General features: G+C 40.8%; 1 protein-coding gene across 2 annotated transcripts; it reads right to left on the minus strand.

The window, feature by feature from the left end:
• Nucleotides 1-513: 513 nt before the first annotated feature.
• On the minus strand, nt 514-23468 carry pde6d (phosphodiesterase 6D, cGMP-specific, rod, delta). 2 transcript variants are annotated; one of them, XR_004213938.1, is made up of 6 exons: nt 23197-23468; nt 14140-14228; nt 12044-12169; nt 7190-7295; nt 3880-4521; nt 514-3448 (listed from the first exon to the last, which is right to left on the minus strand). XR_004213938.1 is itself a non-coding variant. In XM_031878682.1 (5 exons), exons 1-5 carry the CDS (start codon nt 23244-23246, stop codon nt 4440-4442), a joined length of 453 nt encoding a protein of 150 aa, XP_031734542.1. In that variant the 5' UTR covers nt 23247-23468; the 3' UTR covers nt 514-4439. The 2 variants fall into 2 exon arrangements, 1 of the variants encoding a protein (XP_031734542.1); XM_031878682.1 differs by having other exon boundaries at nt 514-4521.

A 23468-nucleotide genomic window follows, 5' to 3' on the forward strand; every position in this document is an offset into this window, starting at 1 on the left:
CTACTGGTTGCTAAACTTTTAAACTTTCATACACTTTTAGCTTTATACGGGCAGTTATTATTTCTGATTCCCAGCCACCACAGCGCCCGAGTGCATGATGTCACCGCTCCCTGTCCTGCTGCCCCTCCTCCGGTCACTGCTCTTGAGGATTCCTGGCTACGGCCCGGGGCTAACCATAAAGCCCTGGTCAGCTCCACTCTGATATCTGGGTCATTGCTCGCAGGAGAGGGAGGCATCCCGCTTCTATCCCTCGTCACTTTAACGTCCAGCTGGAGAATAAATATGACATCCTTGCCCTGCATGATTTCCCTCTCCACCATCTCACCTGCCGCCCCTTGGGTCCCACTGCCCACCATCCTCTCCGATCCCTCCGCCAGCCTATTACGAGCCCTCCTCTCGCACCAGGGATCAACACTCTATACCGCTCTTTACACGAGCACAAGCTCCTGTCCCCCGTTCTCTCCATCCTTCCCCTTCCCCATCACTAATGCTTAAGTCTCCACCACCTCCGTCCAGGCTCATTACGTGCACAGTGATATCTTCTCGCCCACACTCAACATCGCATCGTCCCCTCTTCTCCTTGACTAAACTGATAGTTGGGGTTTCCATAATCAGAAACATCCATTTCTTCAACGCAGCCACACACTGTTTCCCCGGAGCCACGGCCTCTGACATCCGGTTAAAACTGCCATGCCTGTTGCATGCGCACTCGACCTCTATTTGGAGAATTATAGTTCAACTTCCACACTCGGCCGTAGACTGCAACAGTTCAGCAGAATCCTCAGCCTCCACACTTGGCTGAGTCCGTTCGCAGGGCCCACAGCGTGGGCTTCATTGACAATTTGATTTTGTTTAAAGACCGCTCTTCCTTTTTAAGACAGATGGTATCCGTCCTAACACCTGGGTACCCACATGCTTGCAGCTAATGTGCAGCACGCTGTTGGATCCTGCCCACCTGACTAGTTACACTCCACTCACTCACCCCTTCCTTTTCCTCTCCTATAAGCTGCCACCTCAGAGCAGAGTTTCCCATGACTGCTCCTCCTACTAGCCCAGCCTGTCATTAACCCCCTCAGCTGTAGTTCTCCCCATTCCGACTATCGTGACAGACAGGCTGCCCCATTCACACCGCACTCTCAAAGCCATATACGTACAACAACAAGCTCTCTTACATTCATCCCAGTGATGTTCACATAAGCTCCCAGCGCCAGTTTATCGTTTACAACTCCCCTTCTGTCAACTCAATCCCATCTCTGTGGACTCAGCACCGGCGTACAACCACTCCCTCATTGCGTCGTCATAACAAACGGCACGTGAATCCAGCCAACCTCAGAACCCACCCCAAATCCTCACAACCAATCACAAAACATTGTATGTTCAACACCGGGTGACTAAACAACAATTAAAGTCTAATCATCAATGAATTAATTGCCGACATTAACTATATCCTCTGTCTAACTAAAACTTGGCAAAAACACCTGGACTACTACGCACTCAACCAAACCACCCCTACTGGGTATCATTACCTGGACAAACCACGCCCTGATGGCCGCGGTGGAGGAATTGACGCTCTTTACCGCCAACACATAAAAACCAGTCTGACTAACATCCAAAGTCCACCCTCATTTGAAGAGCTGATATTCAAACTCTGTGGTCCCAAACCCCAGGTCATTTCAATTATCTGCCTTCCCCCCGACCTATCTGAATTCCTTACCCAGCTCTGCTCCATTTCACCTTCCATCCTGCTGCTGGGCGATTTCAACATCCACATCCACTCTACCAACTGTAAAATAGCCACAGAATTTAAGGACATGCCTGGAAGTCTCAATTTCACTCAACACATCAACTTCTCCACCAAGATCACATATTTTACCTAGTCTGTTCCACTGGAATCACCATCCACCACCTATCTGGCTCTGACCTCACCATCTGCGACCACTCAGCCATCATCATGGAGATCGACATCGCAGAACCCAAACACACACGCACCATCACTCTCTGTAATATCAAGTCCATCTGTCCCTCATCACTGTCCACCCTCACCCCCTCCACCACAGACTTTGTCAACCTTTACAATAACACACTATTGTCCTGCCTCAATCAGCTCTTCTCAAAACCAGAACTGTCTTTTTCACGCACAAGCCGACTTAACCCAACTAGGACCTAAGGCTACTCCTACTCTGGCTGTCTGATGTCCGGTCGCAGGAAAATAAGATGGATGAAATAAGACTTCAGGCGAACCCAGCGACAGGAGGTCGGAGGAAAAATAATTGCACGAACAATAAAAAGGTTATTGCACCTTGTAAGTATGTGAAGTTGCACCTTAAATCCCTCTGAAATGTAGAGTAGAAATATAAAGTGTCGGAAAATGGAAGAACTCAATCCACATGTACATCAAAATTGTACTTTACATCACTGATCAAAAGTATAGATATTTCATTAGTACAACTAGCCTATAAATGATAAAATAATATGTGGGGAAGCCTGACCAAAGTGACAAGGAAGATGACTCAGAGACGTTGTCGTTGTCAGAGACCAAAGAAAGGTGATTTATTTACACCATGCGACCATGATGCATGTGGAACTCAACAGTTAACTTGGCTGAACTGAGAGACTCAGAAGTCAACATCACATGCTAACAGCTACACACATATCCATCCCTCTTTAAATAGACACTATCAGCGTAAAATAAACCTGAGAAGTGCTTACTTACTTGTATCAGTTAAAATCTTCAGTACAAAATGAGCCTTCAACATTCAGCTAAACTTAAACAACCTACACAGTGCAATTACAGTATGAAAGTTCCTTATTTCATACTGCTGCTATGCAAACCAAATATTATGTGACACAGCAACAACCCCCAAATGTTCGGAATATTTGGTTTAAACATGATTAACTCACAACGGGGGAGGGAACCTTATCTGAAAAGCAATGAAGACCATAAACACCATGTTATTACAACATCGGATGACTTTAATCCACAACTCCAGTCATATTATAACACAAGTCTATTTTACACTGCTCAGTTAGCAGCTAAGAAAAAAACAAACAGTGAATTGGATGGGAAGCCAGAATGTGCAGGGAAGAACTGAGTTTAGCCGCTGGTAACATCTTCAACTACTGAGAATAAATGATGCAGGACTCCGTTTACACCTGATGATGATTTAGTGAAAGTTGAGCATTTTAAGTACAAGTGGATGTATTTAACCCCCCCTGTCTGCTGATGAATGTCCCCCAAACACAGTGCTTTTCAACCATGTGTCATGACAAAAGTGTGCAGCTTTTCATTCAAAACAATACAGGCAAGAAGCAATCGAGATAAACCAGCATCTCTCGTTGTTTACTGGAATAAAAGCAGGTGCTTGGTCCTCCATCACACCACACTGAAAATCTCTGTTCTACACTAGGTAATTTGGTCAGGAAACAGGAAAGGTTTGGTTGGTAGAAGCTGTGTCCCACTTCAGAGGCTGCCTGCAGAGGTGTGTCCTTCGGAGGACTAAAGCTAAATCACAAGTTACAATACTTGACCTCACAGAGACCACCATTAACGATGCATTCAGGCAGTCCTTGTCAGCTCGTAAAAGTGGACATGTCAGAGTTGATTTGTCATATCCGTAAGATGTCCATTTCACTAATATACACACAACAATATTCCAACTTGACAAGTACACAAAACGTAACCAGTGCAACAGATTTGGGGATATTGAAGACTACAAACAATGTACCTTTTGTGTTCTTCAAATGTATACAAAAAGAGGCTGCATCCCAATGGGACTTTGGAACAGGACAGTCAATATACCTTATCATGAAGTGTGGACTTCACAGGCCTCTGGACTTCACTAGCCTCTGGAGTGGGACACAGCTAGAGGAAATGTTGACCTGTGTTTTATGATGAGAAACTCTTGAACGTATCTCAGGAGAGGCACTAAACTTCCTCCCTCAACACTGACAACACATGGAGAGCAGTGTTTCCAAACAGAAAGAAGATCACATCAGGCAGGTTATGCGTCTGATATTCTGTTCCTGAGTAAATGCAACCTTGGAGTGAGAGAGAGCAGAATTCTAAAAAAGCCCAAACCAGAGAGTGGCTCCCTGGCTGACTGGTGATCAGTGATAATGTGTTTACAGTGGAAAAGTCTGGAGGGGGATAAGCAGAGAGAGATGATGTTGGAACAGAGGACACAGCAGAGTGCTCTCTCCTCTTCTCACCTCTTCTCCCAAGGTCTAGAGGAAGTTTTCAGGTCAACACAAAACAAGAGAACAACCAAACAAAAAGCTCACTTCACTGACTTGTGGGACCACAGCTGGGTTTCATCCAAATGTGCTGATCCCAAGTCAGCAAAGAGCCGTTTACTGCTGCAAATCGTAGCTAACATTGGTAATTTATAGACCTTGGCAGGACATCAGCATTTTGGAGGGTAGAGTCAGGGGGTCAGAGGTCAGACGTAGAAAAGTCGTACCCTGGAGGTGCTGACATGGAGGTCGTCATCGTAGAACTTGGTCTCAATGATCACATTACCACTGGAAAACAAAGACACAGTCTGAGGCATTGAAGTCCACTACTGTGTCATGTACACTTTATAACATTATAAATTCATGAATGTGACTGCAAGAATCAACAAAAGGTTTTCAGGAACATTTCAACTGATTACAACGTGGGTCGTAAAACTGTAGTTTTCATTCCTGTCCGTTACAAACACTACACTTATCAAGTCAATAAAGAGGTCTGGTGATAAATAAAGTCTGACAGAAGAAACTCGCGGGGACAGGTTGATTGTTTCTATTTAAAAATGACCATCGTAATTAAATGTACAAAAGGCCTTATCTATAAATCTATAAATGAGTAGAGTGAATTAGTGCGTAAATAAGGCTTCCTGAGACCAAATAAATGCATTTCGTCAGAGTTAACAGGTTATCTCATTCTATTAATTTCCTTTTACCAGTTTAACAATATACATTAAGGGGGAATCAATATGCTCTTGTTTTTTTCCCTCATCAGCAACACAAACAGAATGTAAGCTAACTTTTCTTATTAGATTCAATGTTATAAGTAGACTACAATTATCAGAAAAAAGCGAACATTCAGGCTCCCTCATGTGGCTCAAAGGTGTACTGCACACATAAATGTTAAAGAAAAGACTGGAAGAATTTCTGCAAATTTATTTGGTGACCATAATAAAATCTCCTGCGACCAGTGGTGGGCCGTCAGTGCTGGCCTAAACAGAATCACAAAGCTATATCAATTTTATAATTTAATAATTTTTCTTAAATAGACTACATGTATTATAATTTATAAAAATATTTTCCCCATTATCTTATTTTCTCAATGCACAGCTACTGTCTTCCTCAGTTGCTCTGCTTCCAGTGCAGCTTGTTTTAAGTAGAGCTTTTATCCAATCAGATTTCTCCTCTGTGTCTCTAGGTAAGAACAGAGGCAGAGGCCTCTGCAGCCAGTGCAGATTAAAGTAAACGGGGACGATATTGTTGATTGTCATAGTGTTCAGATCTTTAGTTTGACATGTTGGGCGTATTCTTTGACGTATCAGAGCCTGCGAGCCGGCCTATAATGACGTCAGCATTACATGCCGCTCAGTGTCCATGCAGCTCTGATACTTAACAGCAGAGGCTGTTGGGTAGTGAATCACATCACGTGATGCAGCTCAGCCAATCAAATATGGGCATTCTGACTAGTGGGATGTACCACACACCATGACACAGGAGACTGAGACGAGGAAAGACATTGCAGAGCAGTACGTTCAACGTTACAGTTGTGAAAATAAAATTCTATGATAATCTCTTTGGGTCGTGGCTTGTCATTAAGAAATGATAGCGGATCCCACAGCCAGACCAGCTGAGAACACTATATTTTCCTGAATTTAGGCTTTTGCATTTTCTAAATGCTCTAGCATTATTCGAACGACTCGCGAGTGGTTTAATACGAAGACGTACATAGTTACAGTCTTAAAAATGAATAATAGCTGTGGTGCCAAAATGTGGTCATAAGGTGGTATTTCAGCTGCAGGACAGCAGTGAAGGCCCAGGTATAAAATGCATGGCCTGCCACTGCCTGCGACCCACTTGTTTGGTCAGGACCCAGTCTTTGGGAATAACTGATCTAAACCACTTTAAGTGTCTTCATTTAAATACAACATGCTTATTGGCATGAATGTAACAAGGACAATATTGCCAAAATGTAAAGTAATAAGATTATTGTGGTGGTTGGGCACAGCTGCAGAGGGGACAGAGTGGGGGGGGGGGAACGGTGCTGTGGGAACGGTGAACGGTGCTGTGAAGAGGTTTGATTAGCCGCAGCTGAAACTGGTCCTTGATTGTCTCTCTCCCTATATAAGCAGTAGTAGGGACGGAGGCGCGAGAGAGGAGTAAGCAGGAGACAGGAGCTGACAGGGCGACGGGCAGGACGAGAGACGATCCTGACGGACGCATGTACGGCGGTGCGCTCGGGCGCACGGAGAGCATCCTGAACTGCATGAGTAAATAAAGAACATTACGAAAACGCAATTTGAGTGTGTGCTGACGTCTTTGTGCTGACAGGATCCACGGCGGTAACAATAACCTGTTACAATTATAAAGAAAAAGAAAAATGTATAATTAATTAAATCTGCCCGTAAAAGCTCGTAGTGTGAACATAGCACAGGAACACTACAGCAAGAACAGATGGTAAAAGTTGAAGCAGGAAGTGGGTCAGTACACTGTTAACCTTTGTTTTCTCTTTTCTAACCAGTGGTTTGTATTTCTAACCCATCAGACTTTACTGTGGTGATATTATGGTGTTCCCAGATCTGAACTATTAACTTTGTGTATACAATGTTATCAGAACCGATAAAAATGATGGACAAAACTATGAAAATAAAACACACACTGTGAAAGGTTTCCTTTTAACATTCCCTGTTCATTTGTAAGATTGTACAAATATGCCCAATCTTCAGGTCATTAGAAATCTGAGTACATTGCCAGAGAATGGTGCAGAAGGTTTACATCACACAGGTTGTTTCTAACGTGCACACATTTTAAAAATAACCTGTAAGTCACATGTACACTGTTTTGTTTCCTTTCGTGTTGGTTAGATAGCTGTACAAAGTTAAATAGAAGAGATGAGAAAATAAGATCTACTACATGTGTCAGCAGTACGGGAACCTCAAATAGAGAAATGAGCTGATTGGAGACTCACGTTAAAACATTGGCTGGCATCATCTGGGACTCTGGAGCTGCTTCTATCAGAGACTGCCATGTGTTGGTGGAGTTGGGGATAACAAAACCAAACTCAAAGAACCATTCTGGACAGAGACACAGAAAGACAAAGAGTTCAGTGTTGCCCTCACAACATACAATATCATTACTAAAAATCCTGATTATAAAGTAGTTAGTCAGTTGTCAAGACTTAGAAACTAGCAACATAAACATGTTATGCCGGTGTGTATTGTGTGTTGTCTCCTGGGGCTTCCTGTAACCTCACCTATGTACAGCAGGGCCACAGGGAGAGCACTGCAAACACGCAGTAATAAGGAAATGACAACAGCTAACAGTTCTCTGTTTTTTAAGATATATTTTGCCATTTCGGCTTTATTTGATAGAGACAAACAGGAGAGGCAGGGCAGAGGGAGGGGATGACATGCTGGGCCGGATCAAACCCAGGCTGCAGCGGGAAAGACTCTTAACCTCTTAACCAGTAGGCCCCCCCACAGCTGTCTGTTGAGGACCTGAGGTATAAAGCAACTACTGTATCTTATGACACATTTTAGGGAACAAAGTATTTTTGACTGCCTGTGTCCAAATATTTGAGTTTTCACACTTTGGACTGGAATTTAAAAAACACAACAAGCCATTTCTCACCAGACAACATTTGGTAGAAACTCCCCGCTTAGTCTAGGGGTGGGTAGTATACTCTTGCTTTTTATTTCGGCCCCCATGTTAACAGGTTAGAGCAGCCACTCTGAGAAATGCGGCTCAGGTGTGGCTCGGCTGTGTGGATCTTTGAGAGATTCGAGGTTTCGCCTATTTTTTCGCTGTGCCTCGGGGTTCACAGCAAAAAAAGACAGTGAAAAGGATCTTTTGTAAGTTTATTGACATCATACCAGCAATAATACTACAATTTTGATGTCTATATCTGTACAATTTGTCATTGACATGAAAAAAGTTTAATTTAACACATCCTGTAAATAATAGCCCCCACACCTTTTCTGTGGACAGAGTACCATCAGTTGTTAAAACAATATTTGCAGGCAGTGTTGTATGAAATGCATACAACACTGTTGCACGTGTACAACAAGTTGCACGGCTCCATGCATTAATAGAGTAGCATTTTTTAATTGTGGATTGTTATTATATACAAATCAGCATACACTTATAAACCTTTTTCTGTCTGTCTGGAAGAGACCCCTGTGGACCTGTTTTTAACTTTTTTTAGGGGGGACAGGGGATCTTTAGAGGAGGTAGCAGGTCAACAGTAAGTGCCACATATAAGTGTTGTACATAACCTGAAAGCTGGGAACCAGATGATTAATTTCTTTCTGCAGCTCAGCAGTGTGTGTCAAAAATGAATGAATGAAAATAACTTAAAACACTATGATGGAAGTATATGATGGTCATTCCCATGCTTTATTATGTCTTATCAGTTGTTACAGCAATTGTTTGGGTTGATTCCATTTGTTACATAGATTTGGTGCTCAATTAAACAATTTGTTACCACTCGAGAATTGATAAAAATGATCAGAAATGCCTCCAAAATACCACATGAAGGACCATCATATAAAAGTCATGAACTTTTGGCATTTGGAGATTTCTGTAAGAATTGCATTTTTCGGTGATTGGATGACGAGTGTTTCTGTTCTGGAAACTGCTCAGAAATCCCCTAATTGTCAATGTCCCGAGGAAAGCCCTACATCCTCTGAATGCCATAGGTCTGTAGTTTGTGGCTGTTCACAAGGCTGTGATTATCCTAGAGGTCACAACGGCTCATTTTATACAGTGACATCAACTTTTTTTTAAATGGTCTCATTATGTGAAATGGCCACTATCATCACAGATACATATAATTTGGCTCATTGGATCAGAAAGAGTCTCAGCTTTCCAGTAATACCCAATTTAATTCAATTCAAGACTGTTTAGGGACCCCAGTATGCAAAAATGAGATGATCATAAAACATGTCTGGTGGGGGAGACTCGTACACATAGAAAACATTTTCATTCACAAATCTTGAGGTGAGAGGTCAATTCAGCCTACGTTTGGAGCGCTATTCAGCCTTTTTCCTGACAAGCTAGCGTGCCATGGTACCACTAGATTCATCAGGTTGGAGTTTCATATGATAACAGTATCTTCACTCAAGCTTAAAGTATAATAAATATAAATGATATTTATAATGAAATTAATCATTCTGGCCATTATGACTTATTAATCGATCTCTCATCAGTTACATTGTATGCTATTAAACTATTAACCTAACAATAGGTGAAAAATAAATGGTATTTATTCTGTCAGAGGGTTGCCATTTGTCCCCTCTTCTTTAAATGTTGTATACTAATGGCTGTCACAGTCTGTATCATCATCAATTTTGTAAAAACGATTTTCTTACAGAGATTACGAGTTTTTTGCAGGAACAGGGTCATGGTGCTGGAGTTAAAGACTTTATATCGTGTTGCCAACAGTCATTTCTTCATTTTGATGTTAACAAGACAAAAGGATATGATTAGGGTCGTTAATTTATTTTCTGAAGAATAGCTGACCCTCATTAAGCAATCATTAACTGTTAACCAACAAGATGTATGCCTTGCATGCAGGGTGCTGTGTTTCAAGTGCCTATCAAGCCGCCCAGCTGTAACGATAACACAAACAGCAGGGCGACTGTGGCTAAGTGGAGAGCAGGGTCGTGCATGTCGATGTGCAAGACACTCAGTGTGTGAATGGTGAAAGAGTGGTTGGAAAGACTAAAAAGGTGCTATAGTACAGTCCATTTACCATTTATGGATTAAATCCATCATTTATCAACTGCATTCACCAGCTGCAGCGAATGTGCAAAACAGGTAACTGAACCTCCGGTTCCCCTGTCTGGGAACTCTAACCTTCTTGGAGAGTTGTCAGCTGTGTGTCTGCCTGCATACTCTGCCCAGTGTATTGCACGCTTGCTGGATTTTAGCGAGTGTCCAGTCGAGAGAGCGAGAGAGTGAGTGAGTGTGTGTGATGAGTGTGAAATCAGCACTAACGTTATAGCTGTGAACGTAGCAGTGCACTGTGTGTACAGTTTGACGTGAATAAATGCTACAACTCCTCAAGGCCCGTAAGGAGACCCAAGTTAAGTTTCTGAGTCGTGTTGCCACCTGCTGTTTAAAGTGAAGGGGGTTAGCCCCCTTAGCTAGAAACAAGTCGGGTTCAGGCACATTTTAGGTGGGCTGACCTTTAAGGTGGACGTAATTCCTCTTTCAGCTTTTTTAAACTCTTTTTATTTTTAATATTTCTTCTAACTGATATTATAAAGGGTCAAACTCTTATTGTTGGTCACCAGTTAAACGGTTAATATTTAACATCACTACACATGATTGTTGATTTCAGGAAATCTTTCAAATTGTGTCATTGTTAATTTTTCCTGAGCTGACGGGTGTTGGATACCCCTGACTATGGTGATTGCTTCTTTGTTTCTTTTCAATCAATCTTTATTGCCCCACTTCAGGGCAGCTACTGCTGATTGTGGGTGGCTGTGAAAAAGATCTGTTTTGTGAGTGTGTGTGTCATGAGGAATTGTGGATCGGTTGTTTTGCCTGGCCTGGCACTGCTCACTTCTCTCAGGCTAAGTAGTGGCCTCTCACTGCCGGGACCTGCGGTCCTCCAACCTTCCACTAGATGCGATCCTGAGCTGCAGGTGAATAGTCAAAAAAATGATGTCCTATATATTTTCCTTGATGGAAAACATCATGAGGTCAAGGAAAGATGTGAAGAAATGGACTTGCATTTATAAAGCGTCTTTCTGGTATTCCAACAACTTGAAGCGCTTTACACTACATGTCAACATTCACCCATTCACATACACCATGCAAGGTGCCAACATGCCCATCAGGATCCAAGCTAAATGCTCACTCACACACACAGACACACACTTATCAGAGTGGTGGAAGGAGGCAGGAAGGAGACGACAAAACTAGCTTAAGAATACTTGTATATATTGATAATATGACAAATATGACATTATTCAACATCCTTGGAATCTTTCTACTTCCCTGTCCACTAATTATAATTTGTGTTGCTTGGAAAAGTCTGTTCAATTTTACAAAGAAAACAGAGAGGAAAAAAGAGAGAGAAGAGACTTATTAGCTTTTCCGTCAGTTAGTGTCGCCATCTTATTTATTTTCGGCTGACTGATTCATCGACTGTTTCAGCACTAATAATTGTCTAGAATGTAGTCAATGTTCTAATTCTTTGCTTTGATTGGTTTTGATTCTTTTTCATATCTTTTACTACTTATATTAGAATATTTTCAATCCGGATATACTAATTGGAGCTGTTGTTAAACCACATGTCTGCATTAAATTATTATTTTCAATAACTGTCTGTCTTGCTAAATAACAATGCAAGACAGGTGAATCCGTGTGTTCCAGTACTGAGTGAGGACTTTTACCATCCTTGCAGTTCTTTCACAGTGTACTGCAGATCATTTGGCTATGGCAGGAAGTGGACCCAAATGTAAGGCTCTGCATTGTGTTGCTTCAGGTACTGGTGAGAAGTTGAAATACAATCCAGGAAGTCCAGCTTTAGCAGTCATCAGATACTACAGCACTTTAGAATACTTTGAGACAGAATGCATTTCCATCCATCAGCTATAACCGATCATCCTTTAGAGGGTTGCGGGGGGAGAGTAGTAGGGTACACCCTTGACAGGTCGTCAGTCAATCACAGGTTTTGCACATAGAGACGAACAAGATCAGTGGAATAGTGTAAAACCATTGGGATTCATAGTGCCATTAGTGGTCAAAATACCCGAAGGTACCTTTTACTGACTGACCTTCAGGTTCTGTACCTTTAAAAAGTTCAGATTACCTTCTAGACACTGTCCTTTGAAGAAAACTTTCTGTTCCAGTCTGAACTTTTCCAGTTTCTCTGAGGAGGAAAAGTTTAATTCTCTGGACACTGCTTTACACTTCAGGATCTTCTTCGGGACACGAGCTGCAGAGACAATGAAACTAGAATTAATCAGAATAATAAAAAACAACCTGAGTCAAATTCCTTGTATGTGAAAGCATTCTTGGCCAAATAAAGCTGATTGTGATTAACTGAGAGCTATAGATTCAAGACCTGAAACTTGTTGATTTAATAAATGTGACCCACAGCAACCAGATGTTTAAAAACAAAGCAAACACTTCCTTTGTAGGTGACCTTTTGTAGGCTTCCATTATCGGCTATCAGCTGAAAGAGGCCTGTGTCTGTATAGTATCAATACTAGCCCTTGTATGAAAGGTTTGCAAAAAAATCATTTCTTTTACATGGAGAACAAAATACTTTACAATGGCTCAACCAGACGGAATTCTAAGGGCAGAAAGAGACAAAGATCCCTCTGATCAAAAGTTCAATAAGAGTAGAAGAAATCCCAAGTCATCAAAATGTGTGCAGATTTAAACAGGACCAGCTTCCTGTTTTAGTGTCAAGTGTTTCACAGGAGGCCTGAGGTCACATGACAGATCCTGCTTCAGCTGAATTTGGATCTTAACAGATTTGCTTTGACTTGACAGTTTATGATGGATTTTTAAGGGTTTTTAAAGATGTGACCAACACTTGACCTAAAAGGATTTGGATATCAAGTTTCTCAAAATAAACAGGCAACGTGTTGATTTAGTAAAGCTCTCCTTCAAACTTCACAATAGAAATAGAAGTTAGTCTAGGGTTGGTCTTTCATAGCGGATTTTATCCAAAGCATCAGAGGCATTGGAGATCAACTCCCTAAGGAAGATCTCTTTGTTGGAGTAGAAGGTGTTGATGATTAGGGACATCAGCTGAGCGATCTCTGCCTGGAAGGCAAAGGTCTCAGCCTCCTCCTCTTGGTGCATTTCTTCAGGCATCTTGTTTATTAACAAGCTGCAATAAACAGGCAACGTGTTGCTTTAGTAAAGCTCTCCTTCAAACTTCACAATAGAAATAGAAGTTAGTCTAGGGTTGGCACTGTCAGAATGTCAGATGAACATACTATGGATTGACAAATCAGAGTTTAGACCTCTTTGATATAACCACTGAGTAGACTGCAGAGGGCCCAACATTAAAACTGTTTTGACTTTTTTTCCCCCAGTTTTAATCATTTCATTCTTCTTCTTTTGGGGCATAAAACTATTTTAAAAAGTGTAAATAATACATTTGTTGTAACTTTTTTTGTGTCGTCATTTAGTCATAATTGAAGGAAAGAACAACAACTTAAATACAACAGGCAGTGTACGTAGTTCAGTCAACCAAAAACATCTGCATGCACTAAATAGTGAATTGCATTGTAAAACTGTGTGCATGACCTCAGTATATTATGTGGCATAGTGTCCTCCGTGAATCCTTTTTGCCTTTCTGAATATTTGCACTCTAGTGCATACAAAATTGTTTTGTAAGTCAAATATTGAGACTGGAGTTAGAATTGAGAGAAGACATGTACGGCCAAGGTTGTTTCATAAGTCGGCAGTTTACAAGCTCATTTTAAACCAATGAAAAGCTAAATCATGGTCAGACCATAGCCGGTGGGTTCCCAGATTGCATTTTGGTCAATGCTTTCCGTCTCTTTTGCTCTCCACACAGATGGTTTACCTGTATTTAACCAAAGCCTGCCTCTAACGTGATTGGGCAATACTACTCGGACTACAAACGGAAACAAGAATGCTGCTGATGCCATAATATTGTTTGATTGCCTACAGATCCATGCATATGAATGCAGAATCTGTTCATTGACATTAGGGTAACTGTCTCATCTACCTGTCCGATGGCTTGTTGACCCCCGTGTCTCCACATCCACAGATCTTATGTAGTTGATGAGCAATGATTAACAAAAAAGAAAAAAGGGTGGGGGCCAGGAAAACCATACCGACCAAGACAACTGGCCAACAACAAATAGCCCAAAAAAACCACGCTGTGCTACGATACATATACTGTATGTGTGTCTAATGTACCTTCATGTTCTACTCCTGGAACAGAGAGGTCCTCAGTTCCCTGCCACAGCACTTTGCCCGTCTCTGCATCTCGAAGGTTCATCCAGTTTCTGTCAGGAAATGTTTAAGTGGCAACAACCAAACTAAAGACTAGACTAAATAAACTGAACTGAACAGTCTTTGAACATTTACTAGCACTTATGTTATCAACCTTCAGACATCCATCATTTGACATTTTAAGTTAGTAGAGTTTACATCAAATAAATGACAACAGCAAAGAGAGCCAGAAGGAGTGAGACGGTGCCTGGATGCGGGCAAGTGATGTGACCCATGACCAGATTATCATCTGGGTTATAAAAAGGCAGCGCAGTGAGAAAACAGACACTTCATATACATTGATGTATATAACGTGGACCTGCAGATGAGCATTCAACCCGTGTTGAACCCGTTCCTATGAGACAGCTGTCCCTAAGTTTGTCTCTGTTAGTAATGACTTCAGTCTGCAGTGCAGCTCATAAACTTCACTGATAAACCAGAGAATTGTAGAACATTTTTGTATCATGTCTCTCTCTCTTCAAGTTTTTCAATTCAATGCCTTTATTGGCATGCAGTCCCATATTGTGCAGCTAAGTGCTGCATGCCATGTAGCTCTGTGAAGCTCTGTGTCGTATGTAGGAACCAAATAATCCACTCAGTAACCATCCGTCCAATTACACTTCAACAGATCACATCACACTGTGTGACAGTGAATGACCTAAAGACATGCACACGCATGTCTTTAGGTCATTCACTGTCCCTCAGTTTGTGGCATGTTAACATATGAACCTCTAGCATAAGTTCAGTAAGGAAGACTATACTTTGCATGCCTGTAGTTTATTTCTCATACATCTGCCATTCACTCTTTTCACTCATGCTCACTCATTATGTTATTGTTATTGTTCGGGGCTGTCAGTCATGATATCGGCTGTTCTGATCAGCTGGTCTCCTCTATCCAATAGCACAGTTATCCTGCTGCTGTCTCTTTTTAAATATGACTGTCTCTCTACCTTCAGTACGTTCATGCTGCTGTTACCTCCATATCTCCACCCAATCTTCACAGTTTCATCAACTCATCATTCTATCAGCCTCATCAGCCACCACCACCAGTGTCTGGACTCCACGGGGGGGATTTATCTTCTGCTGCTCAGGGCAGACGCCCTTCCATTACAAATCTCCCTGTAGAGTCCAAGCACCAAAGACTGTCAAGACTTTATCATCACATATCATCTGTTAATAATAAACTTGTCTTTTCTGTCTCTGACTTGTCTCTCCTGATTGAAATGCTGGGTAGGAAGATATGCCTTGTCTCATTTTCCTTGGAGTAATTTTTTTATGTAGAGAGGTCATTAGGCTATTTGAAATCTGAAATTACAGTTGAACTTCTCAAAGTAAATGATGTGTCTGGAACATTGGATAAAATAAACTAAAAGCCAAAGTAGTTTAGAATATTATCAAACAGGTTTCTTTACTTTTGGTTTTCTCTGATTGGTGTTTGGAGAGCAGAGTTGTTGTGAGACTGGTCCCAGTTTTGTCTGAAAGGGGGCAGTTAGCAACTGACATAGGGGACTCTTTTCTGGGCTCAGCTGTTGGGCTTGGAGGGCTTTGGAGTGTGGGTGTCTCAGGGATTTAAGGTGGTTTAAACGTATGAGTGCTCTCTTTTGAATTTTAACTATCAGTGTGGCTAATTCTGCTCTATGTGCATTTGTTGATGTATTTCTGTGTATTGTAGAAGTTACCTTATGTACTTATGTACAGTTGACTGGATAAAACTGGTGTACTACATATAGCCTGTATCCCAGTAAAAAATAGGAAAACACTGTAGATTTATCACCAGCATATATACATATATAATATCAGGCTTTCATCATGTTGGTCTAAATTCATCTGAGGAAGCATGAAAAGAAGCTGTGTGGAGGGGAGTGAGAGGAAGCTGAAGAAGTCTTTGTCTGGATGATGCCGGCTCTAGCTGTCCCATCAGTCTGTCAGTTGGTCAGCTGTTCCTGACCTCCACATTCACTATAAACACAATACAGCCGTCAATCGAAGAGCCTGGAAGGACCCAGTATGTGACTGCACTGTACTTTACAGCTTCTCATGCTGCGTTGCGTCTTCACAATCATTTCAACAATAGTCTATGGGCGCCCCAATGAATCATCACACTTTAAATTTATCCATCTACTTACCTACCTATCAATGTACCATTTTAACTGTGAAACATACAGAGCTTTTAGAGCAAAGTCAATTGGTACGTAAACAGGTAGGTAAGTGGACTGTACTTGTATAGTGCCTTTCTAGTCTTTCCAACCACTCAAAGCTCTTTAACACAACATGTCATCATTCACACCCATTCATACACTGATGGCAGGGGCCACCATGCAAGGTGCCACCTGCCCATCAGGGTTAAGTGTCTTGCCTAATATATGATACTAGTGGAGCCGAGGATCGAACCGCCGATTCTCTGATTGAAGGACAACACCACTTAGCCACAGTCGCCACATGCAGGCAGGTAGGTACACATGTAGGTAGACAGGTAGGTAGCCTGTCCGATCATTATATTGGGGCTGAATTAACTATTTGGGTAGCTTATTACAGTCCTGCGACAGCCACAGATACCAGATTTTTTTTCTTTTGATTCATTGATTGCTGTCAAGAAGTAATGAGACATTCAACCAATATAACAGGAATGTTTTTGAAGAAGATTACCAACCCTAGCTTTAAGTGATTTCCCTTCAGGTGTGGAATGTACTTTACACCAAGCAGAGATGCTGCTGCAGGAGCGGGAAATCTTAAAATGGTTGTCCTGGTTTATCCTCACTAATATGCTACGCATTTTGAAATTCAAACATTGGCTTTGAGCCTGGCTTGGTATTCGAGATAGTCCTGTGCAGCACTGTTCTAAAGATCGAGCCGTGTTCTGGCTGGGATTCTAAATTGATCAGTGTGTTGCTCGTTTATTTCGGTTAAATCAGAAGGAACTGGCAGACACTGATGCCACCTCATTTTATCTTTGGATATCAGACTGACAGACGGCAGTAAAGAAGTATCATCCCACAGCCTTCTGTTCGAGAAGATTCTCCACTCAGCATCCTGTTACACTCAGAAACTACTTAGTGTCACACACACTTGACTCCACGCCATCTGTGAAACTTCCCATCCTAACTGCCTCAAAACACACAGCTTCTGAACCTCCGGGGCCTGCCATGTTAGCATATCGTTCCATGAGTGATGAGAACAGAGTTGCATTACAAATGCACACAGCAATCTGAAAGGGCACGATTTCTCTGTAGCATTCAGAGATTCACCCTAATCTCATAAGAAGATTTTGATAGTCATAAATCCAGACATTTAAAAAACATTCAGTAGAACACACATATGTTTAAGAAGGGTTTGTTCCACTGTAGTAATGACCATCATTTTCACCAGTGCGTCATATATTTCATTAGTTAGGCTATAGATTTGATTATTTAATTTGGATTTATTAACCCTTTCTTTCTGCAAGAGATACATGTGTGTTAGGGTTCATTTTTATTTCCAACAATGAAGACATTTAATTGTTTTATGTCTCTAATTAATAACAAAGCCCTCAGAGTGGGACAGGTATAAAAGTAATCTGAAACAGCCAGGGTGGACTGATCATATATGGACTAAAGAAAAAACATAAAAAAAAGATTTAATATCATTTGTTTTTTATATAATATTTACACCTAACTTTTAATCTCAATCAACAAAACACTCAATTCCACTTAAATGTATTAAATTGATGTTATTACAATTTCAAATCACATCTCAAATATCTTCACATTTATGTCAGTTAATACCAAATTCTACTAATAGCAGAGATTCATGAAACCCCTGAAATGCTTGATTAGTGACTATACTATATATATATACAGACTATATTTAAGGGCTTTTTGTAATATGTATTTATCTATTTGGGGTGTCCACGACTAAAAATCGACATAGTCAAATGCGATTTGGTCGAGTTGTGGCTATTAGTTGACTGATCGTCAAATCATGTTCTTTTTCTTATCTTGGTTATGGATGCAAGATCTAGACACGGTTTCTTATCCTGCTTGCTTTTCCTGCTACGCACCTCCTTTACAATATATGTAGCTCTGATGGTGCTACATTGTGTTATTAATTAATGATGAATGATCCTTTATTTCATTACCATATTTTCCAGGCGCTGGGAAAATTTCACTGTGAGATTAGCAGTCAAATCAGGCTCCTTAATAGGACCCCTAATGTATGTATAAATACACACACACACACACACACACACACACACACACACACACACACACACACACACACACGTTTAATCCTTGTCTATCAGTGCTGTACCACTTCCACCATCCCCCACCTCTCCTTCAGGCTTTCTAGTAAAGTGTGCTGAGTTGAATGGTTTCTCTAATCCTCTAAATCCAACTAAATCCAATCTCCTACATCAAACTCATCATCCTCCACACCTTCCAGAGTAATCCAGGCCACACTGCAATGTCTTTCTCACTCTTTCACCAGGTGGCACGTCTCATTTCTAAATGTTTCACTGTAATCAAAAGAGAACCCGTGCATCATTTTAGCAGGATGTCCATAATGAAAGTGGTCGAACAGGGATGGCAATGAAAGAAGTGGGTAACTTGTTCTGCTTTCGGAAGGAAAAACCATGATCCACATTTTACTGTTCATCTCTGATAGGATAATGTGTGCCCTTTTCATTTATTCTCTCTCAAATCACTTCCTCAACAAACTGACCTAAAGAAATTGATTGAAGCTCCAACAACATCATATGAGGTTGTACCATTGCCTCCTCGGGGCCTGCTGCAGGTTGTGTGTGTGTAAATCACTAGGGTCCCTGCACACATCAGAACACACACAAGCTAATGAGCCCCGAGTGAAAAGCTGCCATCACTGTTTAGTCTGAATATATTTTAGTAGTTCAAAGTATATGCAGTTTCCTAACCCCAACCTCTATAACACTCCTACTGCACAGATACAAGTTCTCACGTCAGTAAATTCACACCTCAACAACACATGGAGACAGTGGGATATATTCATCCATTCGTTTGAAGGAAACCCTGCCATATTATTATCAATTAGTATAATGTTCTTTTTGTTTTTCTTGGTCTACCAAGTGGAACAATTAACAAATGTAATGATCTCAGTTTTGTTTGTTCAAGAAGAGTATTCGCAACAGAAGGTCAACCAAACATATCCTCAGTTAGACTTTAGAAGATGGACGCATGTTCTTTTAAAATGGATTAGGTTACATGCAGTAATCTAAAATAAAAAAATAAAAAATAGATGAAATATTGGTTGTTAACCAGAGGATGTCCCCAGTGCCATTCAGAACCAGATCAGAGGCATGTTTCGTGAAGAGGTTTCAGGGTTTACACAGCAGAGTTATCTAAGTAACTTTTCTCAGGACACACGATCTGCTACCAATAACTACGTGTGACTCAAGAGCAATGTCAGATAAGCATCCTATGGCTCAACTATTGCAAATTAATTCCTTCTCTCCATTATTATTGTTAATAAGATACAATAACAACAAACAATCATCTTATACAACAAGCTATATGCTAATGAGGGACACAAGGTTAAACTGTGCTTAAGGCATGTAATTGAAGAAGTTCAGGGGAAAACTACTAATCTGTTCACTGTTGTAACAATCAGTATCTCAAGATGACAATAAATTCAGTCAGTCTTTGGGTTTGAATATGTGAGACTACAAATAACTGACTATGGCAGGAGCTACTGCTTGTGTCAGCATCTTAGTTGTTCTGCTCTTGAGAAACATTGACAAACAAAGTGAGAGAGTTTCACAACTAGACCGTCTGCTATCTTTGCTGTAAGGGTAGTTTTATATTCTTATTCGTGTTCTTCATAAGGATTTAAGGTAGTATAGACAGAAGGTAGTAAATCCCTGTTCCACTAAATCATGGATTTAGGCATTACCACACTACAGCAAGAGGCCTGACCTTACCAAGAAACATACACAAGCTCACACCTTCATCTTTTGTATGGACTGGGAGAGTATTATATAATAAGGGGGACAAATAGTTTAGGTATTTCAATATGCATACTAACTAATGTTGTTTGATTATGTTTCACTGGCTGGAACACTAGGTCTCCATTGCAGTAAGGGTAGCATGCTGCAGTGCTCTGCTGCTTATTCTAGAAGGAATTACTGGTACTAATTCGGTTTTACATAGTCCAGCCAGTAATATGGAAAGCATCAATTTATCACGTTGGCTCCACCCACACACACCCTCCCATCCTAGATACAAAACTACAGTTTGCATTTGTATAAACAAATTCAACAAATTTGATATAGTGTAGCAGTGGGGAAGAGAAAATGTGCAAACATTGCAAATTAGTCGGTGATGCTGGATGTTATTTGGCACATACTGTGAAACACATACTGTGAAATCGCTCAAAGTTGTCATTTCAGACTAAATTAATCTCACCAAGCTGCCTGATCGTGTAGCGGTGGCTAAGTTATATAGAGGTAGGCAGCAGTGTGTGTATGGTAGATCTGTTAGCCAAACAGACTGCAAACTGTTATCTCCTCATTGTGGCCACAGAGTAGCAGATGGTGGGGTTGGAGATGCACTCAGCAATGTCATCACTAGCGGCCCAAACCGGTTAAACTGGAGAGTAGTGAGTGAGAAGTCAGAAGCAGTCAATGGATAAAAGATAAAAGAGGCAATAAAAGGTATTTTGAGAAAGTGTGAGTCACCACAACCACGAGACATCCTTAAGCATGCAGTCACAACTGGGTACCCAAAATATTAAGCAGTTTACTGCAGCAGAATGCGAGATTAGCCTTGGATGGACACATAGGTACACACTTACTCACTCACTCATGTAAACCACACACGCAACCGATCGCATGATCCTCCTTGCAGAGATAAAAGGTTCAAAGAATACTGTTGATGAACTGACTTCAATCTCTTAAAACAACATTTTGGTTTTGGATTATATTTCCAGGAGGGTTCTAGTTTATGTGACCATCTGTCTGAGGTTACTGAAAAATGTAAATGATGTCAAATAATGATGTTCAGGTGCGATGGAGGTTTAAAACCAACAATATCTCAGCTTACAATCTGTGTCATACTCCTGCTGCTTTCCTGTTTAACTTGGGTCCAAAACAGATGCGGTTCTGTTTCTACTCCCTTAGCTGTTCATGTTTACATAATAGTCTGCATGTTCATACGTTTTGACTTAGACAATATGTCATGGAGAGCCTTGTGGATCCATGCAGTCAGGCAGAAGTGGAAAGTATCATTTGGGCTTAAGTGCTTAAGGCAAAACTGAACTGCTGTCTAAAGTGTTGAACCTGGGATCTCCAAGCCATTCATTCCGACAGGCAGGGTTTCCGTTGCAAACTCTAACAGTAATAAACACTAATAACAGGTCTAATGTTCCAGATGTCATTTTAGAAAGCTTGGCAGTGAATTCAGCTGGTTATTTTTTGGGTCGCACGCTTTTTGTATTATTTTGCAGAAAGAGGCAAGGCCCAGTCACTCTCTTACAAGCTATATATAGTAATAACTCAGTAAGTCATAAGGTGCCCAAAAAGTTGCTTCAGCCCACACTTTTTCCCCTTCAAATTTGATGTTGTGTTTTGCAATGTTAGTTTTGTTGTATTCAATTGATTTACAGCTGGCAGCTGGTGTAAAGCTCTTCACTAAGAGTAGTGTTTTTGAATTATTATATTATCTTATCTAACCATTAACACACTTCAACATATAAATCTCCCAATGAGCTAATATCTAATGAAACAGAGAAACTTGTGACTTATCTTAAGTTCAACAATGCATAACGCAATGCATAAGTTATTTATGCATTATGCTATTTTCAAACAAAATCACAAGTCAAATAGGTGCTAAAGCATTACTAATCAGCAGTAAATCATCATAATATCAGCCAACTAACAGTATAGTAAAAAAATAAGTTCCTGATACCATATAAACACATCCTCATTTTTCGGATTCCAGCCAAGGACATTTGTCATAATGTGCGTTCTCCTCTCTCTCTTCCTATGTTTTCTGTTGGCGGCTCCTTAATATACTATCTATTCAAGGCAAATTACTAAAATTGAAAATAAAAATTGTCTATTGTATGTGTGTTGGAGAATATAACCTGGTTCAGGTCTGACATGAATTCACTTGTTTCCAAAGTCATTTCACTCGTTTTAAAAGTACTCTTAAAACAAAGGACTATTTTCAAATGGCAGCAATAACACACATGTGACAGTAAATAAGAGCACACGTTAATCTCACTGTGACACATCCATAAACATTCAGACCTCAAAACGCTATCAGAAATAATAAGTATACGCGACCTTCGGAGAATCGGATAACACAATTCCCTGGTATGATTGGTAAGAAGTGGCGCTTTGAAAGTCACTGATTTGTGTTGAAGTTTGGCTTCACTTCCATAACGTCACACATCTTCCCAAATATGAAGTTACGTTGCTGTCAAACAGCAAACAAGCTATAACGCGAGCAACATGTAAGCTAAGAGCTTAAGTTACTATTAGTAAGTACAAATGTGACAGAGATCTCTGTCACATTTGTACTTACTAATAGCGACTGGTCGACTAATAGCGTAGCTGATAGTCGCTATCTATCAGCTACGTCAATGTAAACAGTGCTGCTACAGCACGTTACGTTAAAGCAGAGTACAGCTGCACACCAAGCAGCTAGTCGGCTAATTAGCCACAGCCCAAAAACACTCAATGTAGCCAGCAGGCCGTCATTCAAATGGGAACTAGCTGGTTCGTAACTATAAGAACATTTTTATTTTGTCACATCACATAAAGACAGACATCGGCTGTGAAACGTTAGCTGACGTTATCCAATGAGAGGTGAAACTGACAGGTTAGCCACAGCAGCTAACCTTACTGCACAATCCTATCTCACATGTCACTAGCATCTTGCTTATATTAGATGACGTTATATTGTACCAAACAGGACAGACAGTACTAACTTACGTGTCTAACCTTCGCAGAACATCAACAAAAAAGGATACAGTTTGAAGCCCTTCAAAATTTCCTTGGCCCTGTCTTCGTCTGAAGACATTTCTCAAATAGTCTGTTTTCGGTTCTTACAGAAAATCCAGGATCTGCTGAAATAACAAAGCTGCTGTTGAAGTAAGCTTCCCTAGTTAAATAACTAGTCTTCCAGGTAATGGTTGCATGAAACCAGCATAAACTATGTGTACTTAGTCTATATTGTTGGACTGCAGGTTAAATCTGATCCGATAAGGCAATCAGCTAAATATATCCAGCTAACTAGCAGACA

This window comes from Anarrhichthys ocellatus, unplaced genomic scaffold (genome assembly GCF_004355925.1).
Source record: "Anarrhichthys ocellatus isolate YVR2014 unplaced genomic scaffold, GSC_Weel_1.0 scaffold193, whole genome shotgun sequence".
Taxonomy (NCBI): domain Eukaryota; kingdom Metazoa; phylum Chordata; class Actinopteri; order Perciformes; family Anarhichadidae; genus Anarrhichthys; species Anarrhichthys ocellatus.

Coding starts and splice junctions, on each gene's coding strand:
- pde6d (XM_031878682.1), bottom strand. CDS start 23,246: ATGTCTTCAGACGAAGACAGGGCCAAGGAAATTTTGAAGGGCTTCAAA. Junction 14,229..23,196: donor ATTTTGAAGGGCTTCAAACT/GTATCCTTTTTT, acceptor ATTTCCTGACAG/AAACTGGATGAACCTTCGAG. Junction 4,522..7,189: donor ATGCCAGCCAATGTTTTAAC/GTGAGTCTCCAA, acceptor TTTGTTTTCCAG/TGGTAATGTGATCATTGAGA.